The sequence below is a fragment of the Megascapheus bottae genome, chromosome 28 (assembly GCF_031878675.1).
Source record: "Megascapheus bottae isolate mThoBot1 chromosome 28, mThoBot2.hap1, whole genome shotgun sequence".
Lineage (NCBI taxonomy): Eukaryota > Metazoa > Chordata > Mammalia > Rodentia > Geomyidae > Megascapheus > Megascapheus bottae.
Window position 1 is genome coordinate 3,020,378 of NC_143536.1, and position 16,655 is coordinate 3,037,032.

A 16,655-nucleotide genomic window follows, 5' to 3' on the forward strand; every position below is an offset into this window, starting at 1 on the left:
TGGTACCGAGGAATTGAACCCCAGTCTTTGTGCAGGCTAGGCAAGCACTCTACCACTAGGCCAAACTCCCGGCCCCTGTTTGTTTTTTGAGTTACTGGAGTTTGAACTCGGGGCTTCAAGCATTCTAGGCAAGTACAAGTACTCTATTATTCTTCAGCCTGTCATAGTAGTAGTATTCAAACTTAGGTTTCAAAATGACTCTTCAAACACTTAAACTAATTATTTTTACCGGTAAAAATCAATTCATCATGCAGGCAACTTTTCTCTTGCTTGAGGCGAATAATCTCTTCTCGTTGTTCATTATTTTCTGTTGTCTTTTCATTTAGGTCCTCTTTGCAAATAAAAGAAAAAGAAAGTCCTCAAATAAATGCCAGTCTCCTCTTCCTAAGAAGAGACCCTCCTTCCTGGGCAAAACCTGTGCCCCAGAACTTGTGACTTCCTAGGGACTTCCAGCTCCTGTAACATGGACTGCCGCACCACCAGTACCTCTGGACGGCCTGCTGCTGTGCTCGGATCTGGTCTCTCCTGTCACAGTCCAGAGAGACACAGATCAATCTTTAAAAATAACAACTACTGGGCCAGGATTGTGCCCTAGTGGTAGAGTGCTTGCCTAGCATGCATGAAGCCCTGGGCTTGATTCCTCTGTACTCACATACATAGAAAAAGCTGGAAGTGGTGCTGTAGTTCAAGTTGTAGAGCACTAGCCTGAGAAAGCCCAAGGTCAATGTCAAGGCTGTGAGTTCAAGCCTCAAGATTGGCAAAAATAAATAAATGACAACTAAGGGGCCAGGAGCATGGCCTGGTGATAGAGTGCTTTCCTAGCACGCACAAAGCCCTGTGTTAGATTCCTTGATTCCATATACACAAAAAGCTGGAAGTGGTGCTGTGGTTCAAGTGGTAGAAAGCTACTCTTGAGAAAAGCCCAAGGAAAGTGCCCAGGCCCTGAGTTCAAGTCACAGGACTGGCCAAAATAAATAACAACTACTGTCTGGTGCCAGTGGCTCACACCTATAATCTTAGCTAGTCAGTAGGTAAGATCTGAGGATCACAGTTCAAAGCCAGCCTCGACAGGAAAGTCTGTGCACTCTTATCTTCAATTAACTAGCAAAAAGCCTGAAGTGAAGCTGTAGCTCCAAGTGGTAGAGTAGTAGCCTTGAGCAAAAGTGCCTAGGCCATGAGAACAAGCCCTACAACCAACAACAAAAACCCGCAACTACTACTGAGATCTCTTAAGCCCTCCTCCAGCTCCTAGGATAAAATCTAAACTCATCACCATGTATGGCCACACCCTGTGACTTCACAGGTTCCCTCCCTAGCTCCCCTGCCAGTCAGGTCCCAAACATCTTGCCTGGGAAGTGAAACAAAGGGGAGATCTGGTTTTGTCCTCAATTGTGTCCTTTGTCATTCAAAAGGAGCCCTACTTGTAATCCTACCACTTAGGAAACTGTGGCAGGTTAAGAGTTTGAGGCCAGCCTGGGCTATATGAAGAAACACTAGCTCAAAAACAAAAAACAGTAGGGCCTAGAGTGTGGCCTAGTGGTAGAGTGCTTGCCTAGCATGTTTGATTCCTCGGTATCACATACATAGAAAAAAGCCAGAAGTGGTGCTGAGGCTTAAGTGGTAGAGCTCTAGCCTTGAGGAAATCCCAAGGACAGTGCTCAGGCCCCCAGCTCAAGCCCCACAACTGGCAAAAAAAAAAAGGAGAGTGACTAATTTTGTTGCCAGTATATATGAAGACAGTATGAAGACTCTTAATGAGATGTAGCAGGAAGTCTCAGCCCTGTCCACAGGCCTGAGCAAGGGGCCAAGGAACTCCACAGAAACTGCTCAACAGTAGGGATTTGAGCATTTGCTGGGTGAACACATCTAGGCAGGGCACAGCACCGTAAGAGGGCAGAGGAGCCGTGTGTCTGGAAGCCCACACTTCCATCTGCAATCCCTCACTGCCTCCTTCTTAATATTCCAGAAAACAAGCTCTAAGAACCGTTCTAGCAAAAAGTCAACCCCGAGGAGGTAGTTATGAATCTGATATGTACAGCAGTTGGTCAGAAGTATGACAGGATGTCTTAAGCAGCACAGCCTTGTGTAACTGAGCCTTACTTTGTGTGTGTGTATGGGGGAGGGGGTTGGAGTGGCTGGTAATGGAGCTTTGACTCTGGGCCTTCCACTTAGTTTTTTTCCTCAAGGTTGGCACTCTACTTGAGCTACACTTATCCCTTTATGATGATTAACTGGAGATAAGAGTCTCAAGGACTTTTCTGCACTGGCTGGCTTCAAACCACAATCCTTGTGTCTCAGCCTCCTGAGTAGCTGGGTTTACAGGTGTGAGCCAGAAGCTCCCAGCTTCTCCCATGGTTGTTAAGTTCCTGCCTTCACTGTGGAAGACACATGAAGCAGAGCTGCCCCACTCAGAAGTTCCGCCACGTCCAGTTGAGTTCAGACAATTCCCACAGGCACAACTTGAGTTTACCAGATACTAAGACTCATGCTGCTGAGTCACTGCTACTGTCTGTTACAGAGCACGGACTGGCAATAGCTAGCTGATCAGCCACTTACATCGAGGATCATTTAAAAATATGGTACATGATACACTTTACCCAAGTCTGCTATATATCTAGTAACACAGATCGCCCACATATTACATACAAATGAAACCCATAGTTCATGTTAGAATTCCAATCCATAAGATTAAGTGAACCCAGCTGGAAAACCATTCCAAAGATGATGGCACCTTGTAAGGCCCCCCCTCACCTTTCAGCTTATGAACTTCAACCTTAAGAGTCCTCAGCTTCTGCTTGTAATCTTGCTTTTCTTTCACAATACAGGTCTCCACCATCTTAGCATCACGTAAAGCATGCTCTAGTAATTTAAATTTGCCCGAGCAATCTGCAATGTGATTGACCGCCTCGATTATATCTTTGTCCTAAAAACAAATAAGAGACCATGATGTTAAATTTTAAATCTCAGCTCATCAGTATGAAAGACTACACTTGCTTAAATGGACTACAGAAGCCCAGCCACCTCACTGAAGCCGCCTGTCACTCTGCTGAGGGGCCAGAGCAGACACACAGACAAGGATGCAGCCAGCCAGTGGCTGAGCTGCACCTGAACCCAGTGGGTCCTGACCACATCTGACTCCTGCAAGGCTTAGAACCAGATAGTTCAATGACCGAGGAGACTGGCATAGCAAGAGAAGGGTTGGCAGCTCTTAAATGTAGAATTACCCAGTGTCTCTTTCCTCTTTTCAGTTTCCAAGACCTTATTGTAAACTAGTATATTATAACCTCTTGTTATAAGCTAGGGATTACAGAAAATGTATCTACTTGTTGAAAAGCAACTCAATACCTAAGAACCAAACCACAGTGATATGCCTGCTGGAGTAACTACTGCCAAAATGTTTTCCTCTACTTAAGCAGAAATGTATCTGCTGCACCATCATGTATTCAGTGAGAAAACCTCATACCCTAGAAGACTTATGGGAAGATTAAAATGTTGGGACAGTACCAGGCACGGTGGTATGTGCCTGTAGTCCAACCTACTCAGGAGATGGAAACTGAAAGGATCAAGGTTTGAGGCCAGTCTGGGCAAAATGTTGAGTTCATCCCAATAAAAAGGCACATTATAGGTTGGGTGCCAGCAGTTCATGCCATAATCCTAGCTACTCAGGAGGCTGAGATTTGAGGATCACGGTAAGAAGCCAACCAAGGCAGGAAAGTCCATGGGATTCTTATCTCCAATACACTACTCAGAAAAAGCTGGAAGCAGTGCGGTGGCTCAGGTGATAGAGGGCTAGCCTTGAGCATAGAGAGGCTCAAGGACAGCACCCAGGCCCTGAGTTCAAGTCCCAGGACAGGCAAAAAATAAAACAACTCTTTTTTTAAAAAGCACAGAATGGGGGCTGGGAGTTTGAGCTAGTGGTAGAGTGCTTGCCTAGCATGAATGAAGACCCAGGTTTAATTGCTCAGTACCACATACAAAGAAAAAAGCGGGAAGTGATGCTGTGGCTCAAGTGGTAGAGTTCTAACCTTGAGGAAAGTTCAAGGACAGTGCTCAGGCCCTGAGTTCAAGCCCCACGACTGGCAAAAAAAAAAAAGCACAGCATGGTGGTTCACACTTGTAATCTCTGCTACACACAAGATATAAGTAGAACTGAGGTCTGAAGTTAGCCTGAGCAATAAGTACAGACCCCATGTGGAAAATAAGTGAAGCAAAAGAGCTAAGGGTACAGGGAATGGCAGAACATTGGCCTAGAAAGCTTTCACAGGCCCTGATTTCAAACCTTAGTATTGACAACAAATAAAAATAAAAGTTGGTTCTAACCAACTTTTCAGTAACCATTCAATAACCAGTAGCAGTGACAGGTCGAGGAGCCAGCGATGTGGTGGTGCTCACCCACATGCAGGCCACAAGACCAGTTCCTAGCACCATAACAAAGCAATGAGAAGTTGGCTGCTGGTGGCTCACGCCTGTAATCCTAGCTACTCAGGAGGCTGAGATCTGAGGATCAAGGTTCATGGCCAGCCCTGGCACAAAAGTCCATGAGACTTTTATCTCCAATGAACCCACCAGAAAACTGGAAGTGGTGGTGTGGCTCAAGGGGTAGAGTGATAGCCTTGAGTTGAAGAGCTCAGGGACAGCACCCAGACTCGGAGTTCAAGGGTGCCATGACTGACTCCCACCATCCCTCAAAAAGGAAAGAAGATGGTGTGACTAAGCGAGCTTCACCCCTCCCGCCCTAATGGTAGGCCAGCCCCCGTGCACATGCGCAAGTCATTCCTTCCAGGCTTAAAGCCAGGGCTTCTGCGCTACTTCCTGAGGGCACAGCTTTCTACTGGGCAGGCTACCTCTCGAGCCACTGGCCAACATGGTGCCTCTGCAGCAGCCTCCTTGGCACCATGGCTTTGTCACACATGGCTGCTGGAGACACCATGCTGGCCACTATTGCACTAAAGTAAATTCTGTAGAGCTTTCTTGTCAAAACATCCAAGTGCTGGTGAAATCATATTGCCATGCGTGTCTTGTTAAATAAACATCATCTTTTTACTTATTTATTTTTGTGACAGTACTGGGGTTTGAACTCGGGGCCTTGTACTTGCCAGGCCAGTGCAACACAACTGGTTACTTTAGGACCATATTACATCTGAGCTGTCCTCTGTCTACCTCAGGTTTTCCACCTTTCCTGAAACGGCAGGCACACCACCATGTCCCACTCCCCTCCAAGAGGATGAAGTCTTGCAAGTTTCCACCCAGGTTAACCTGGCCCCAAGGGTCTCCCAATCTCAGCCTCCCTTGCTGCTTCTGACAGGTGCATACCACTGAGCCCAGCTGTGCACTGAGAAAGGATCTCACAAAGTTTCTCCTCAGACCGGCCTTGGACCATGAGCCTCCTGTTCTCAGCCTCCCAAATAGCTAGAAGGACAGAAATGAGCTGCCAGCCCCCTGCCTTCATTCCCTATTTACCAGCTGTCAAAGGTATGAGTTACCTCAGAAGAGGCGTTGCTACCCAGGACTGCACAATAGTGAATGGGCCAACTGCTTGACTACTACCAGTTTTCTATCTGAAATAAAAAGGGCCCTGCCTAGCAAGCTCCAGGTTCTGCGTTCAGACCCTAGCACTGTCAAATAATAAAGCAAAAATCTTAAAAAAGGTGCACAGGCTGACTTCAAACCTTGCTCCTTCGATCTCAGCTTCCTGAGTAGTGAGGATCTTGGAGCATCATTTTAAACTTGTCTCTCCTTTCCATTCTATAGTGTGAAGTTAAAAAGAGAAATCTGGCCAGCTCTTGATTTCTGGGCTGCTAAGTGAGATGATGTCTATGACTGTGCTTTGTAAGCTACAAAGTGCTCTGGCAAATGGAAGTGTAATTATTTTTAATTACCTTTAGCTTTATCATTGTGGTGAGAGCCTGTTCTCTAGCTTGTAATTGTCCTACTTGAGCAGAAAGTTCCACTAATGTGTTGCTGAGATTTTCATTTCTAGCCTACAAAAGAACAATACAGAAAATAGTGAGTCCTTCAATGCGTTCTTTACTGTCACGAGCCTCTGTCTGGACTCGTTTCTCTACTCTGTTTGCTGTTTCTTTACCATGCTGTAGGGACAAAGCTGGCAGAGTAAGCAGCCATCACAAAATACCCATGTCTTGGCTGCCTTGAGCATGCTCCCATTGCTTGCATTTAATTGACATATTGGATTCTAGTGGTTATGCTTGTTAGCAAGTTTATTTCCTATTTTCATGTGCAATTTTTGGTGGGGAAGCAGGAAGAAAATGAATGAGAACTGTACATGTGTGGAATTTCCTTCATGAAACAGTGGTCTTGGTGAAGTCTGGGCACCTTCTGTAACTCTTCACCAGTTGCTGACACACACCACCTCGAACGATGGTCAGGGCCCACAGTGTATAGGACCCAGAGTGATCTCATGTAACTGTGGCTTTGAGGAAGGACGACGGTTCCACGAGGACTCATCAGCGCTAGGATGAGGTCATCGGGGGGCTTGGGAGTGTGGGTACTGGCAGATATGGGAACTGTGCTATGAACCTAAAATTATCTCTAAAAGAAAAGTCTAGTAAGAAATATCTTGCCAAGTACTGGTGGCTCATGCCTGTAATCCTAGCTTTATAGCAGGATGAGACGTGAGAATCATGGTTTGAAGCCAGTGTTGGCAGGAAAAAAGCCAAAAGTGGAGTTGTGGCTTAAAGTGATACAGTACTAACCTTGAACACAAAAGCTCTGGAACAGTGCCTAGACCCTGAGTTGAAGCCCCAGGACAGGCACAGAAAAAGAGACAGAGAAGCCAGGCTCAGTGGCTCACACCTGTAATCCTAGCTACTCAGGAGGCTGAGATCTGAGGATCAAGGTTCAAAGCCAGCCCAGGCACTAATGACCATGAGACTCTTTTATCTGCAATTAATCACTAGAAAATGGGAAGTGGGGCTGTGGCTCCAGGGGTAGGATGGTAGCCTTGAGCTGAAGAGCTCAGGGACAATGCCCAGGCCCAGAGTTCAAGCTTCATGATCCACAGAGAGAGAGAGAGAGAGAGAGAGGGAAAGAGAGAGAGAGAGAGAGGAGAGAGATGTTAGAGGAATAGCTCAAAGGTACAGTACCTAATTGATAAGGCCCTAAGTTCAAATCTCAGTACTACTGCCACAAACAAAACAGCTATCTTCCATTTTTTATCCAATATATCAATAAATTCTACTAAGTGATTTTTAAACTTATTTTATCACTAGCAAATATCTAGAATATGCTGTACATGATTGCACACAGCTATAATCCAAGCCCTTGAGAGTCTGAGAGAGGAGGAGCAAGCATTCAAGGACAGCTTGGACTACATAATGAATTCCAAAGTTCCAAAAGATAAACAACCAGAACCCAAAATAACTCTTATGAATTACCGAGATTCAGTATATTATCAAGACGTACCTCAAGTATTACTACGAGACAGGAATATGAATAATATAACCAAAATAGCTGGCCTTTTCTCTGGGCCTTACGATACACACATTCAAAACATAATTGAGGGCCAGGAGTTTGGCCTAGTGGTTAAAGTGCTTGCCTAGGATGCATGAAGACCCGGGTTCGATTCCTTGGTACCACATATATAGACAAAAGCTGGAAGTGGTGCTGAGGCTCAAGTGGTAGAGCTCTAGCCTTGAGAAAGTCCAAGGACAGTGCTCAGGCCCTGAGCTCAAGCCCAGGACTGGCAAAAAAAAAAAAAAAAAAAAAAAAAACCCAGGACTGGTTAAAAAGAAAAAAAAAGGGCATATGATTTGATGTCAGCCCAGGCAAGAAAGTCCTTGAGTCTTTAACCAGCAAAATGCCAGAATGGTGGTGATGCTCAAGTGGTAGGAGCACCAGCCATAAGCAAGATGCTGAAGGCACTGAGCTCAAACCTCAGAACCCAAAACAAACAGGAAACAAAAACAAAAATGAGGGGGGGAGTGGTTAGAAGGGTAGTGAGTAGCTCAGTAGTAAAGCACGTGCTTAGCACACGTGAGGTTCTGATTTAACCTCCACTACCAAAAAGAGAGAAAAAGACTCAATTCTTTTTATTTCTGATTTTGAGAAAGGCTTTCTAAAATAACCTGTTCTCAACAAAAGGATGATGCCACTAAATCAAGTGGCAAACGAAGAAGGGGCAGGGAGTTTGGCCTAGTGGTGGAGTGCTTGCCTAGCATACATGAAGACTGGGGTTTAATTCCACATACCGAGGAAAAAGCCAGAAGTGGTGCTGTGGTTCAAGTGGTAGAGCTCTATCTAGCCTTCAGCAAAAAGTGCTCAAGGACAGTGCCCGGGCCCTGAGTTCATGCGCCAGGACTGGCAAAAAAACTGACACACTGACTGACACACACACACACACACACACACACACACAGAGCTCAGAGACAGTGCCCAGGCCCTGAGTTCAAGCCCCAGGATTGCCAATAAACAAACAAACAAACAAGACAACAAATAAAAACCCATGCCTGGGATCAACAGCAAATGCCTTCAATCCCAGTACACAGAAAGCTGAGGCAGGAGCATCATCAGCTAGAGGCCAGCATCAACTCAATAGCTCCAGAAAGTACAAAAAGAAGCAAATGAGAAATAAGTAAATAAGCAAGCAACCTCCAGGTCCTCGGAGAGGAGTGAGGAATGTGTTGCTTTCTGGACCATTTCTTGGAGCTGGAGCTGCGTCTTCCGAAGGTTTGCCTGGCATTCGCTCTGATTGGATTCCAGAATTTTCACCTTCTTCATAAGTGACTTTATAATTTCCGATCTTTTCTGCAGTTCAGCTGAGGGAAATTTCATCAGTATTATTTTTTACATCTGACACTTAAAATGCTTATGAATAGGTTTGGGGAAAAAAACACTGAATTTGAAGAAAAAAAAAAAAGAGCAAACATCTGCTAAGAATGTTCCAGGGAGCTTTTTTTTCGTCAGTCATGGGACTCTGGGCCTGGGCACTGTCCCTGAGCTCTTCAGCTCAAGGCTACCGCCCTACCCCTTGAGCTTCAGCACCACTTCTGGTTTTCTAGTGGTTAAATGGAGATAATTCTCAGGGTCTTTAGTGCCCAGGCTGGCTTTGAACTGCAATCCTCAGATCTCAGCCTCCTGAGTAGCAAGGATTACAGGTGTGAGCCACTAGCCGGCCTCAAGGGGCTATTTTTGCAAAACTTTTTTTTTTTTTTGCCAGTCCTGGGCTTGAGCTCAGGGCCTGAGCACTGTCCTTGGATTTTCTCAAAGCTAGAGCTCTACCACTTGAGCCTCAGCACCACTTCCGGCTTTTTTCTACGTATGTGGTACCAAGGAATTGAACCCAGGTCTTCATGCATGTTAGGCAAGCACTTTAACCACTAGGCCAAACTCCTGGCCCCTGCAAAACTTTTGATTGTGAACTACACAGTACTAGCTGGGTGAGGTGGCAGGGTTCAAGACCCATGACCCACAAAAAAAAGAAAGAAAGAAAGAAAGAAAGAAAGAAAGAAAGAAAGAAAGAAAGAAAAAGAAAAGGAAATATACAGAACTAAATTAGTAATACAACAGTGGGCCAGGTGCTGTGGCTCACTCCTGTAATCCCAGTTGTGAAGAGATGGAGGTGGGAGTACTGTCAGGCCAAAACATGCAGAGTTAGCAAGAACCCATCTCAAAAACAAGTTGAAGAGCCGGGCTCTGGTGGCTCATGCCTGTAATCCCAGTCATTCAGGAGGCTGAAATCTGATGATCCTGGTTCAAAGCCAGCCCAGGCAGGAAACTCCTTGAGAGTTATCTCCAGTTAGCCACAGGAATACTGGAAGTGGAGCTGTGGCTCAAAGTGGCAATATGCGAGTGTTGAGTAAAAGAGCTCAGGGACAGCGCCCAAGCTGATGTTCAAGCCCCATGACCAACAGATAAAAGAAAATTTAAGGGGCTGGGAGTTTGGCCTAGTGGTTAAAGTGCTTGCTTAGTGTGCATGAAGACCGGGGTTCAATTCCTTGATACCACATATGTAGAAAAAAGCCAGAAGTGGTGCTCAGGCCCTGATCTCAAGCCCAGGACTGGCAAAAAAAAAAAAAAAAAAAAAAAGAAAATTTAAAGAGTTGGACTTAGCTGTACATACCTTAGGTGTACATCCCCACTATTCAAGAACTTATAACCGTCTTATGGCACAGGCATGTACCACCTCTCAGCACTGGAACATTTCTTTTTCTTTTTCTTTTTTTTTTTGTGGGTCATGGGGATTGAACTCTGGGCTGGATGCTGTCCCTGAGCTCTTCAGCTCAAGGCAACAGCCCTACCCCTTTAGCCACAACGCCACATCGGGTTCTGTGCAGATTAATTGGACATGAGTCTCATGGACACTTTAGTGACTGGGCTGGCTTTGAACCTTGATCCTCAGACCTTAGCCTTCTGAGTAGCTAGGATTACAGGTGTGAGCCACTGTGCCCAACAGCACTGGAACATTTCTTAAAGTATGTGTAATTCTCATCTTTCCAACCAGGTCTGACACCCCTTAGCTTCCAAGACCACATTATATGGCTCACAGTGGCCCCACATCTCCGCCAACAGCTAACTTTGGACAGCATACCAAATGTAAAATGTTATACCATTATGGTTTTTTAAATTTATTTTTGATTTTTTTGGTTGTAGGGCTTGAACTCAAGGCCTGGGCACTGTCTCTGAGCCTTTTTGCTCTGTCACTTCCAGCATAGCTCTACTTCCAGTTTTCTGGTGGTTAACCAGAGATAAGAGTCTCATAGACTTTCATGCCCTGTCTGGCTTTGAACTGCAATCCTCGGATCTCAGCTTTCTGAGTAGCTAGGATGACAGGTGTGAGCCCAATTTTGTTCTTTTATATTCACTTACTTTGGGGCACTAAGAATCCAGCACAGGGCCTACTACACCTGAGGAGGGAGGCACTCCACTGAGCTGCACTCCAGCCCCTCAGGTTCCTCTTACAACTAGACTAGAGGCCAGGAGCATAGCCTAGCATGCACAAAGCCCTGGGTCCAATTCCTCAGTTCCACATACACAGAAAAAGCCGGAAGTGGTAGAGCACTAGCCTTGAGAAAGCTCAAAGACACTAGCTATGCCCTGAGTTCAAGTCCCAGAACTAGGGGTTGGGGGGAGGGGCACAAAAAACAAATAGATAACTAGGATGGGTTATAATCTATGTTATAAGGTTCATTGTGTTACGTGACAGTGAGCAATTTTTTTTCCATTTTTATTTGGGTGACATCCTCCTCCCCCTCACCATATCTGGAGATTAAACCAAGAGTCCAGCTATTGGCAACTACCTTACCACTTAAGCCATGTCCTTTCCTTGTTTTTCTGATGGAATCTCCAGCTTTTTGCCCAGGCTGCCTGAGCTACACTTTTCCTATTTCTACTTGTTATGTAGGGGGATGACATACATGCATCACCTCTCAGCTTCTGAAGTGCAGTGTTGCAAATCTTATTCCTGGGCTGGCCTTACACAGTATTTCCTATCTACGGCTTCCCAGTAGCTAGGATTACAGGTGTGTGCGATCACCTCTGGCTTTATTCACATTGTGGCCCCAAGGCCTTTCTTTTTTTTTTTTTGCCAGTCCTGGGCTTGAGCTCAGGGCCTGAGCACTGTCCTTGGACTTTCTCAAGGCTAGAGCTCTACCACTTGAGCCTCAGCACCACTTCCGGCTTTTTTCTATGTATGTGGTACCAAGGAATCGAACCCGGGTCTTCATGCATGCTAGGCAAGCACTTTAACCACTAGGCCAAACTCCCGGCCCCACCCCAAGGCCTTTCTATTCATGCTGGGCTTGCTCCTTTTTTGTTTTTGGGAAGAGCATGTAGGCCAGTGTTCCACCACTGAGCTGCGTCCCCAGCCGTCACTCCAACATCTTAATTCCTCAGTCTTGCTTGCCATGTGTCTATTCAATGTGGCTATTTATAAAGTCATCCTGTCTTCAATAAGGCTAAACCCTGGGCTACGAGTTTGGCCTAGTGGTAGAGTGCTTGCGTAGCATGCACAAAGACCCGAGTTCAATCCCTCGGTACCACATACATAGTAAAAGCTGGAAATGGTGCTATGGCTCAAGTGGTAGAGCTCTGGCCTTGAGAAAGCCCAAGGACACACTGCTCAAGGCCTACGACTGGCAAATAATAAAAAAAATAATAATAAAAAATAAAGCTAAACTCTAGGATAGTCCTTTATTTCTTCACTTTCCCCACAGGCCTCTATAGCTGAAGGGATTTCTACCTTCTAATTTGCTGCAACGTTCTTCCAGAGTCAACACTTTCTGCCGATCTTCTTCCCATGAAAGCAGCTGTCTTTGATGCACCGCAACCATATCATTGAGCTCTTTATCTCGGTCTTTTAATTCTCCAATAAGCAGCTGCAGCTCCTTCCGTTGCTTCTCAATCGTGGAATTCTCAACTTCTGACCCAGTGTTCTAAACACAGTAGTGGTTTTACATCAAATTAAAACTCAGTAACATATATGAGCTGAAGCATATTTTCTTTTTTTTTGCCAGTCATGGGGCTTGAGCTCAGGACCTGAGCACTCTCGTTGGACTTTTTCTCAAGGCCAGAGCTTTACCACTTGATCCACAAAACCACTTCCAGCTTTTTTCTATGTATGTGGTACTGAGGGATTGAACCCGGGCCTTTGTGCATGCTAGACAAGCACTCTACCACTAGGCCAAACTCCCTACCCCTGAAGCATATTTTCTAAAGAATTATATTATTTTGCTGCTAATTTTGAAAAGTTAAGTCATAATCACTGTTAGGAACAAGGCATCAAATTATATTTAAAACAAGTTCAAACATAGCATGCCCTCTGCCTCTATCATTCTGTCATACAAACTTTTTTTTTTCTTTTTCTTTTCTTTTCTTTTTTTTTTTTTTTTTTTTTTTGCCAATCCCAGGGCCTGAACTCAGGGCCTGAGCACTGTCTTTGGGCTTTCTCAAGGCTAGAGCTCTACCACTGGAGCCACAGTACCACTTCTGGCTTTTTCTATGTATGTGGTACCAAGGAATAGAACCACATACAATTCTTAAAATAAAAGGTGGGTTGGAGGGAATGGGGCCAGGAGTTTGGCCTAGTGGTAGAGTGTTTGCCTAGCATGCACAAAGGCCCAGGTTTGATTCCTCAGTACCACATACATAGAAAAAAAGCCTCAAGTGGTGCTGAGGCTCAAGTGGTAGAGCTCTAGCCTTGAGCAAGTCCAAGGACAGTGCTCAGGCCCTGAGCTCAAGCCCAAGATTGGCAAAAAAAGAAAGGGGGGGGCACTGTGTCCAAAACCTTCACTGGGGAGGGCACTGTGTCCAAAAACTTCACTGATTCATCATAAATCTATTTTTTGATCTTTACCCTTGAGCTTGGCAATCTTCTGGTTCCAATTAACAATGTCACCCTCTACCATGCACAAGCAACTTGGGTGCATACATGTGTTCTATGTGCATAGGGGCTTGAACTCAGGGTCTGGATGCTGTCCCTCAGGTTTTGGGTTTTTTTTGCTCAAGATTGGTACTCTACCAGTTGAGCCAGAGCTCCATTTCTGCCTTTTTGGTAACTGGAGATGTCTCGCAAACTTAACTGAAGCTGGCTTCGAATCATGATCCCAAGATCTCAAACTATTAAGATTACTGATGTAAGCTACCAGCACATGGATCCTAACCTACATTTGAATTATAGTACTATTGAATTACAGGAATTCCTGTCCATGAAGTGCTGGTTTAAAATTTCTTACACATGGGGCCAGGGGTTTGGCCTAGTGGTAGAGTGCTTGCCTAGCATGCACAAAGACCCAAGTTCGATTCCTCGGTACCACATATAGACAGATAAAAGCCAGAAGTGGTGCTGAGGTTCAAGTGGTAGAGCTCTAGCCTCGAGAAAGCCCAAGGACAGTGCTCAGGTCCTGAGTTCAAGGCCCAGGACTGGCAAAAAAAAAAAGTTCTTACACATAATTAAATGGGTCAGTAGAGGCCGGGAGTGTGGCCTGGTGGAAGACTGCCTAGCATGCAAGGGTTCTGGTTCGATTCCTCGGTGTCACATACACAGAAAAGGCCGGAAGTGGCGCTGTGGCTCAGGTGGCTCCTTGGACAGTGCCCAGGCCCCGAGTTCAAGCCCCAGGACTGGGAAAAAAAAAAAAAGTCACCAGACACTTGTGTGCATCATCAGTGCTCGAAAAGCAAGATTTATAGGTAAGTAATGATGATTTCATTGTAATTACTCACTAGTAACTAAACAGAGAGTGGAATTTGGAGTCAAATGATTCCAAGTCACAAAGCTTTGGTCGGCCAGCACGAACTCATGCCTGCCTGCCTGCCTTCATTCATTCATTCAACAAACGACCTGGGGCAGCGGCGGCACAGGGCACCCAGGGGCGGATCCACGCACACCGCCAAGTCCGCGCCCGGGACGGCGGGTGGCGACTGCGGCCGCCGGGCGAGGCTTCCGGAGGCGTCTCCGCCTCGCCAGCGAGCGGCGCGGCTCTCGGGGCCGGGCCGGGCCCGGGCGGGGTGAGGACGCTCGTTTCCTCCCCGCACCGAGCCCGGGCCTCCGTGCGCGGGGAAGAACCGCGGACCGCAGCCGGGCGCCCGGGGAAACCGCGCCCCGCGGGCCGGCGCCGCTCACCTGGCGCACGGCGAGAAAGGTCGCCGACGGGTTCATAGGTGTCGCCTCCGCCCGGACAAAGTCGGTGCGGGCAGCGTCACCTCAGAAACGCCATAGACGCGCCTGGCCGCAGCGGCGCGGGCGGGCCCGGAGCGCCGGAGCTCCGCGCCGTAGTCGGCCCACACGAGCCGGCCTTAAACGGCCGGCCCGGCGCGAACCCGCCGCCTTCCAGCCTCGCCTACGGCGGCGCGCAGGGGCCGCCTCTGGCCTCGCGATACTGGCTCTGGGTCTCGCGGCACGGGGCGCTGCGTCCGGCCCCGCCCCCGCGCAGGCCACGCCCCCGCCGGCGTTCGCCCGCGGGAAGGGCCCGCCCTCCTCCCCGACCCAGTTCCAGGTAAAGCCTGTTAGAGCCTTCCCGGCGCTCCCACTCCCGGCTCGTCCCCCCGGCCGAATTGTACACCCGCCCTAACAGTGTAAAGGACTTGGCCTGTAAGTGAGGGAGGCAAAGGCCGAGTCAGGAAAGGAAATCGCGCAGCGCGTGTCTGATCTCGAGCGGCGTGGAGCACTGTGTCGCGGGTTGCCGGGCGCGGTGGCGCCCGCCTGTCATCCTAGCTGCTCAGCAGGCTGAGATCGGAGGATCAGGTTCAAAGCCCGCTCGGGCTCTACCAAGCCGGGAGACGCTCATCTCCAGTCAACCACCAGGAAGAGGGAAGTGGGGCTTGGCTCCAGGGCAGGGCGGCAGCCGTGAGCCGCAGAGCTCAGGGACAGCGCCCGGGCTGTTCGAGCCCCACGACCCATGACAAAAACAAAACATTGCATTTTACATCTGAAACTGCCCATTTATACACAATGGCAGTAAAAGCTGCTCGCAGGTTCCTCCCGGTCCGCTAATCACTGTAGTTTGTCAACAGGACACCTTGTTGGTGGAATCTGTGACTCTAGTGGAAGAAATGGGAAGGATGGCTGTTCTTGCCTGTCCTCAACTACTCAACGTATAGAATGAGGATCCTAGCCTGAAATTCAGAACCTGTGCTTCCAGCTGCTAGGGTGGCATCTTGGTCTGCGGGTGGCCCAGGCCAAAAAAACCCACCAGAACCAACCTGAAAAATTAATAAGGTTGGGGCCAGCAGTTTGCCCTAGAGGTAGAGTGCTTGCCTAGCACACACGAAGACCCAGGTTCAATTCCTCAGGTATCACATACACAGAGAAAAACAGAAGCAGTGCTGTGGCTCACATGAGGAAAGCCCAAGGATAGTGCCCAGGCCCTGAGTTCAAGCCCCAGGCCTGGCAAAAAAATAAAAAATAAATAAAGGTCTAGTCACATTGCTCAAGTTGTAAACTACCTATGCAAGTTGAAACCCCAGTACTGCCAAAAAAAAACCACACCTAAGATCATGAGAATGAATTAGTCAAGCCTTGAAATAGGGAAATCTTTATTAGATATCTTTTTTTTAAACACCCTTCCACTCAAGATTGTATTTACATGGCAACAATTACACCATGGGCTCCAGGTTACTCTTCTCCCCCATTCAGTTTCTTAAAGGTGTGTGGAGCAATTTTTAATACAAGTGTTTCCAATCTATAGCACCTTAAAGTTGAATCCATTGCATTCATTCTCTCAGAAGAATGCTCCAATTGTTATTTCCCAGACTTCAGACTGAGCTTGGTACACATTTTTAATTGGTTAGCTGACTTTTACTCATGTAACACAGAAGAAACCCCATCCCTGGTGACTTGCCACTCAGCACACAATGACATGTCCTTACTATTGTAAAACTGAGGACTGAACCCCACTTGATGCTTGCACCCAAGTGCTCTATCACTTGAGCCTCAGTCCCAGTCTACAATGACAGTATCTAAAATGGATTTAGGGTCTTCCCTAACTTAACACCATCAATCATTTCTAAGAAATTTCTGGAAAAATCTCATCTTTAAATATATGTATAATCCACCACCACTTTGTAAGCATCCTGATTGTTCATATCATTTGCAATTTGCATTTGCAATGGACACTTATCTATAAATTTTATGTATATATTGATGACATCTTACAGAGTAAGACAATGCGCATGGTTTTAAGACTTTCAATGTACTTTTACAC

The 16,655-nt window shown here is 46.8% G+C and overlaps 1 protein-coding gene across 7 annotated transcripts in view; it reads right to left on the bottom strand.

The window, feature by feature from the left end:
• The window catches only part of Ccdc62 (coiled-coil domain containing 62), a 29,498-nt gene extending 14,716 nt beyond the window's left edge, over positions 1-14,782 (bottom strand). For 2 of the 7 annotated variants that reach the window (XM_090319941.1, XM_090319946.1), the window contains exons 1-6: positions 14,576-14,781; positions 12,197-12,389; positions 8,608-8,774; positions 5,880-5,981; positions 2,752-2,923; positions 230-331 (exon numbers count right to left, since the gene is read on the bottom strand). In XM_090319941.1, the coding sequence (XP_090176067.1) occupies positions 230-331; positions 2,752-2,923; positions 5,880-5,981; positions 8,608-8,774; positions 12,197-12,389; positions 14,576-14,611 (772 nt within the window). In that variant the 5' untranslated portion in view covers positions 14,612-14,781. Of the gene's footprint in view, positions 1-229; positions 332-2,751; positions 2,924-5,879; positions 5,982-8,607; positions 8,775-12,196; positions 12,390-14,175; positions 14,262-14,575 lie in introns of those variants that run through there. The other 5 variants (XM_090319942.1, XM_090319940.1, XM_090319947.1 and 2 more) reach the window with 5 other exon arrangements.
• Positions 14,783-16,655: the final 1,873 nt, after the last annotated feature.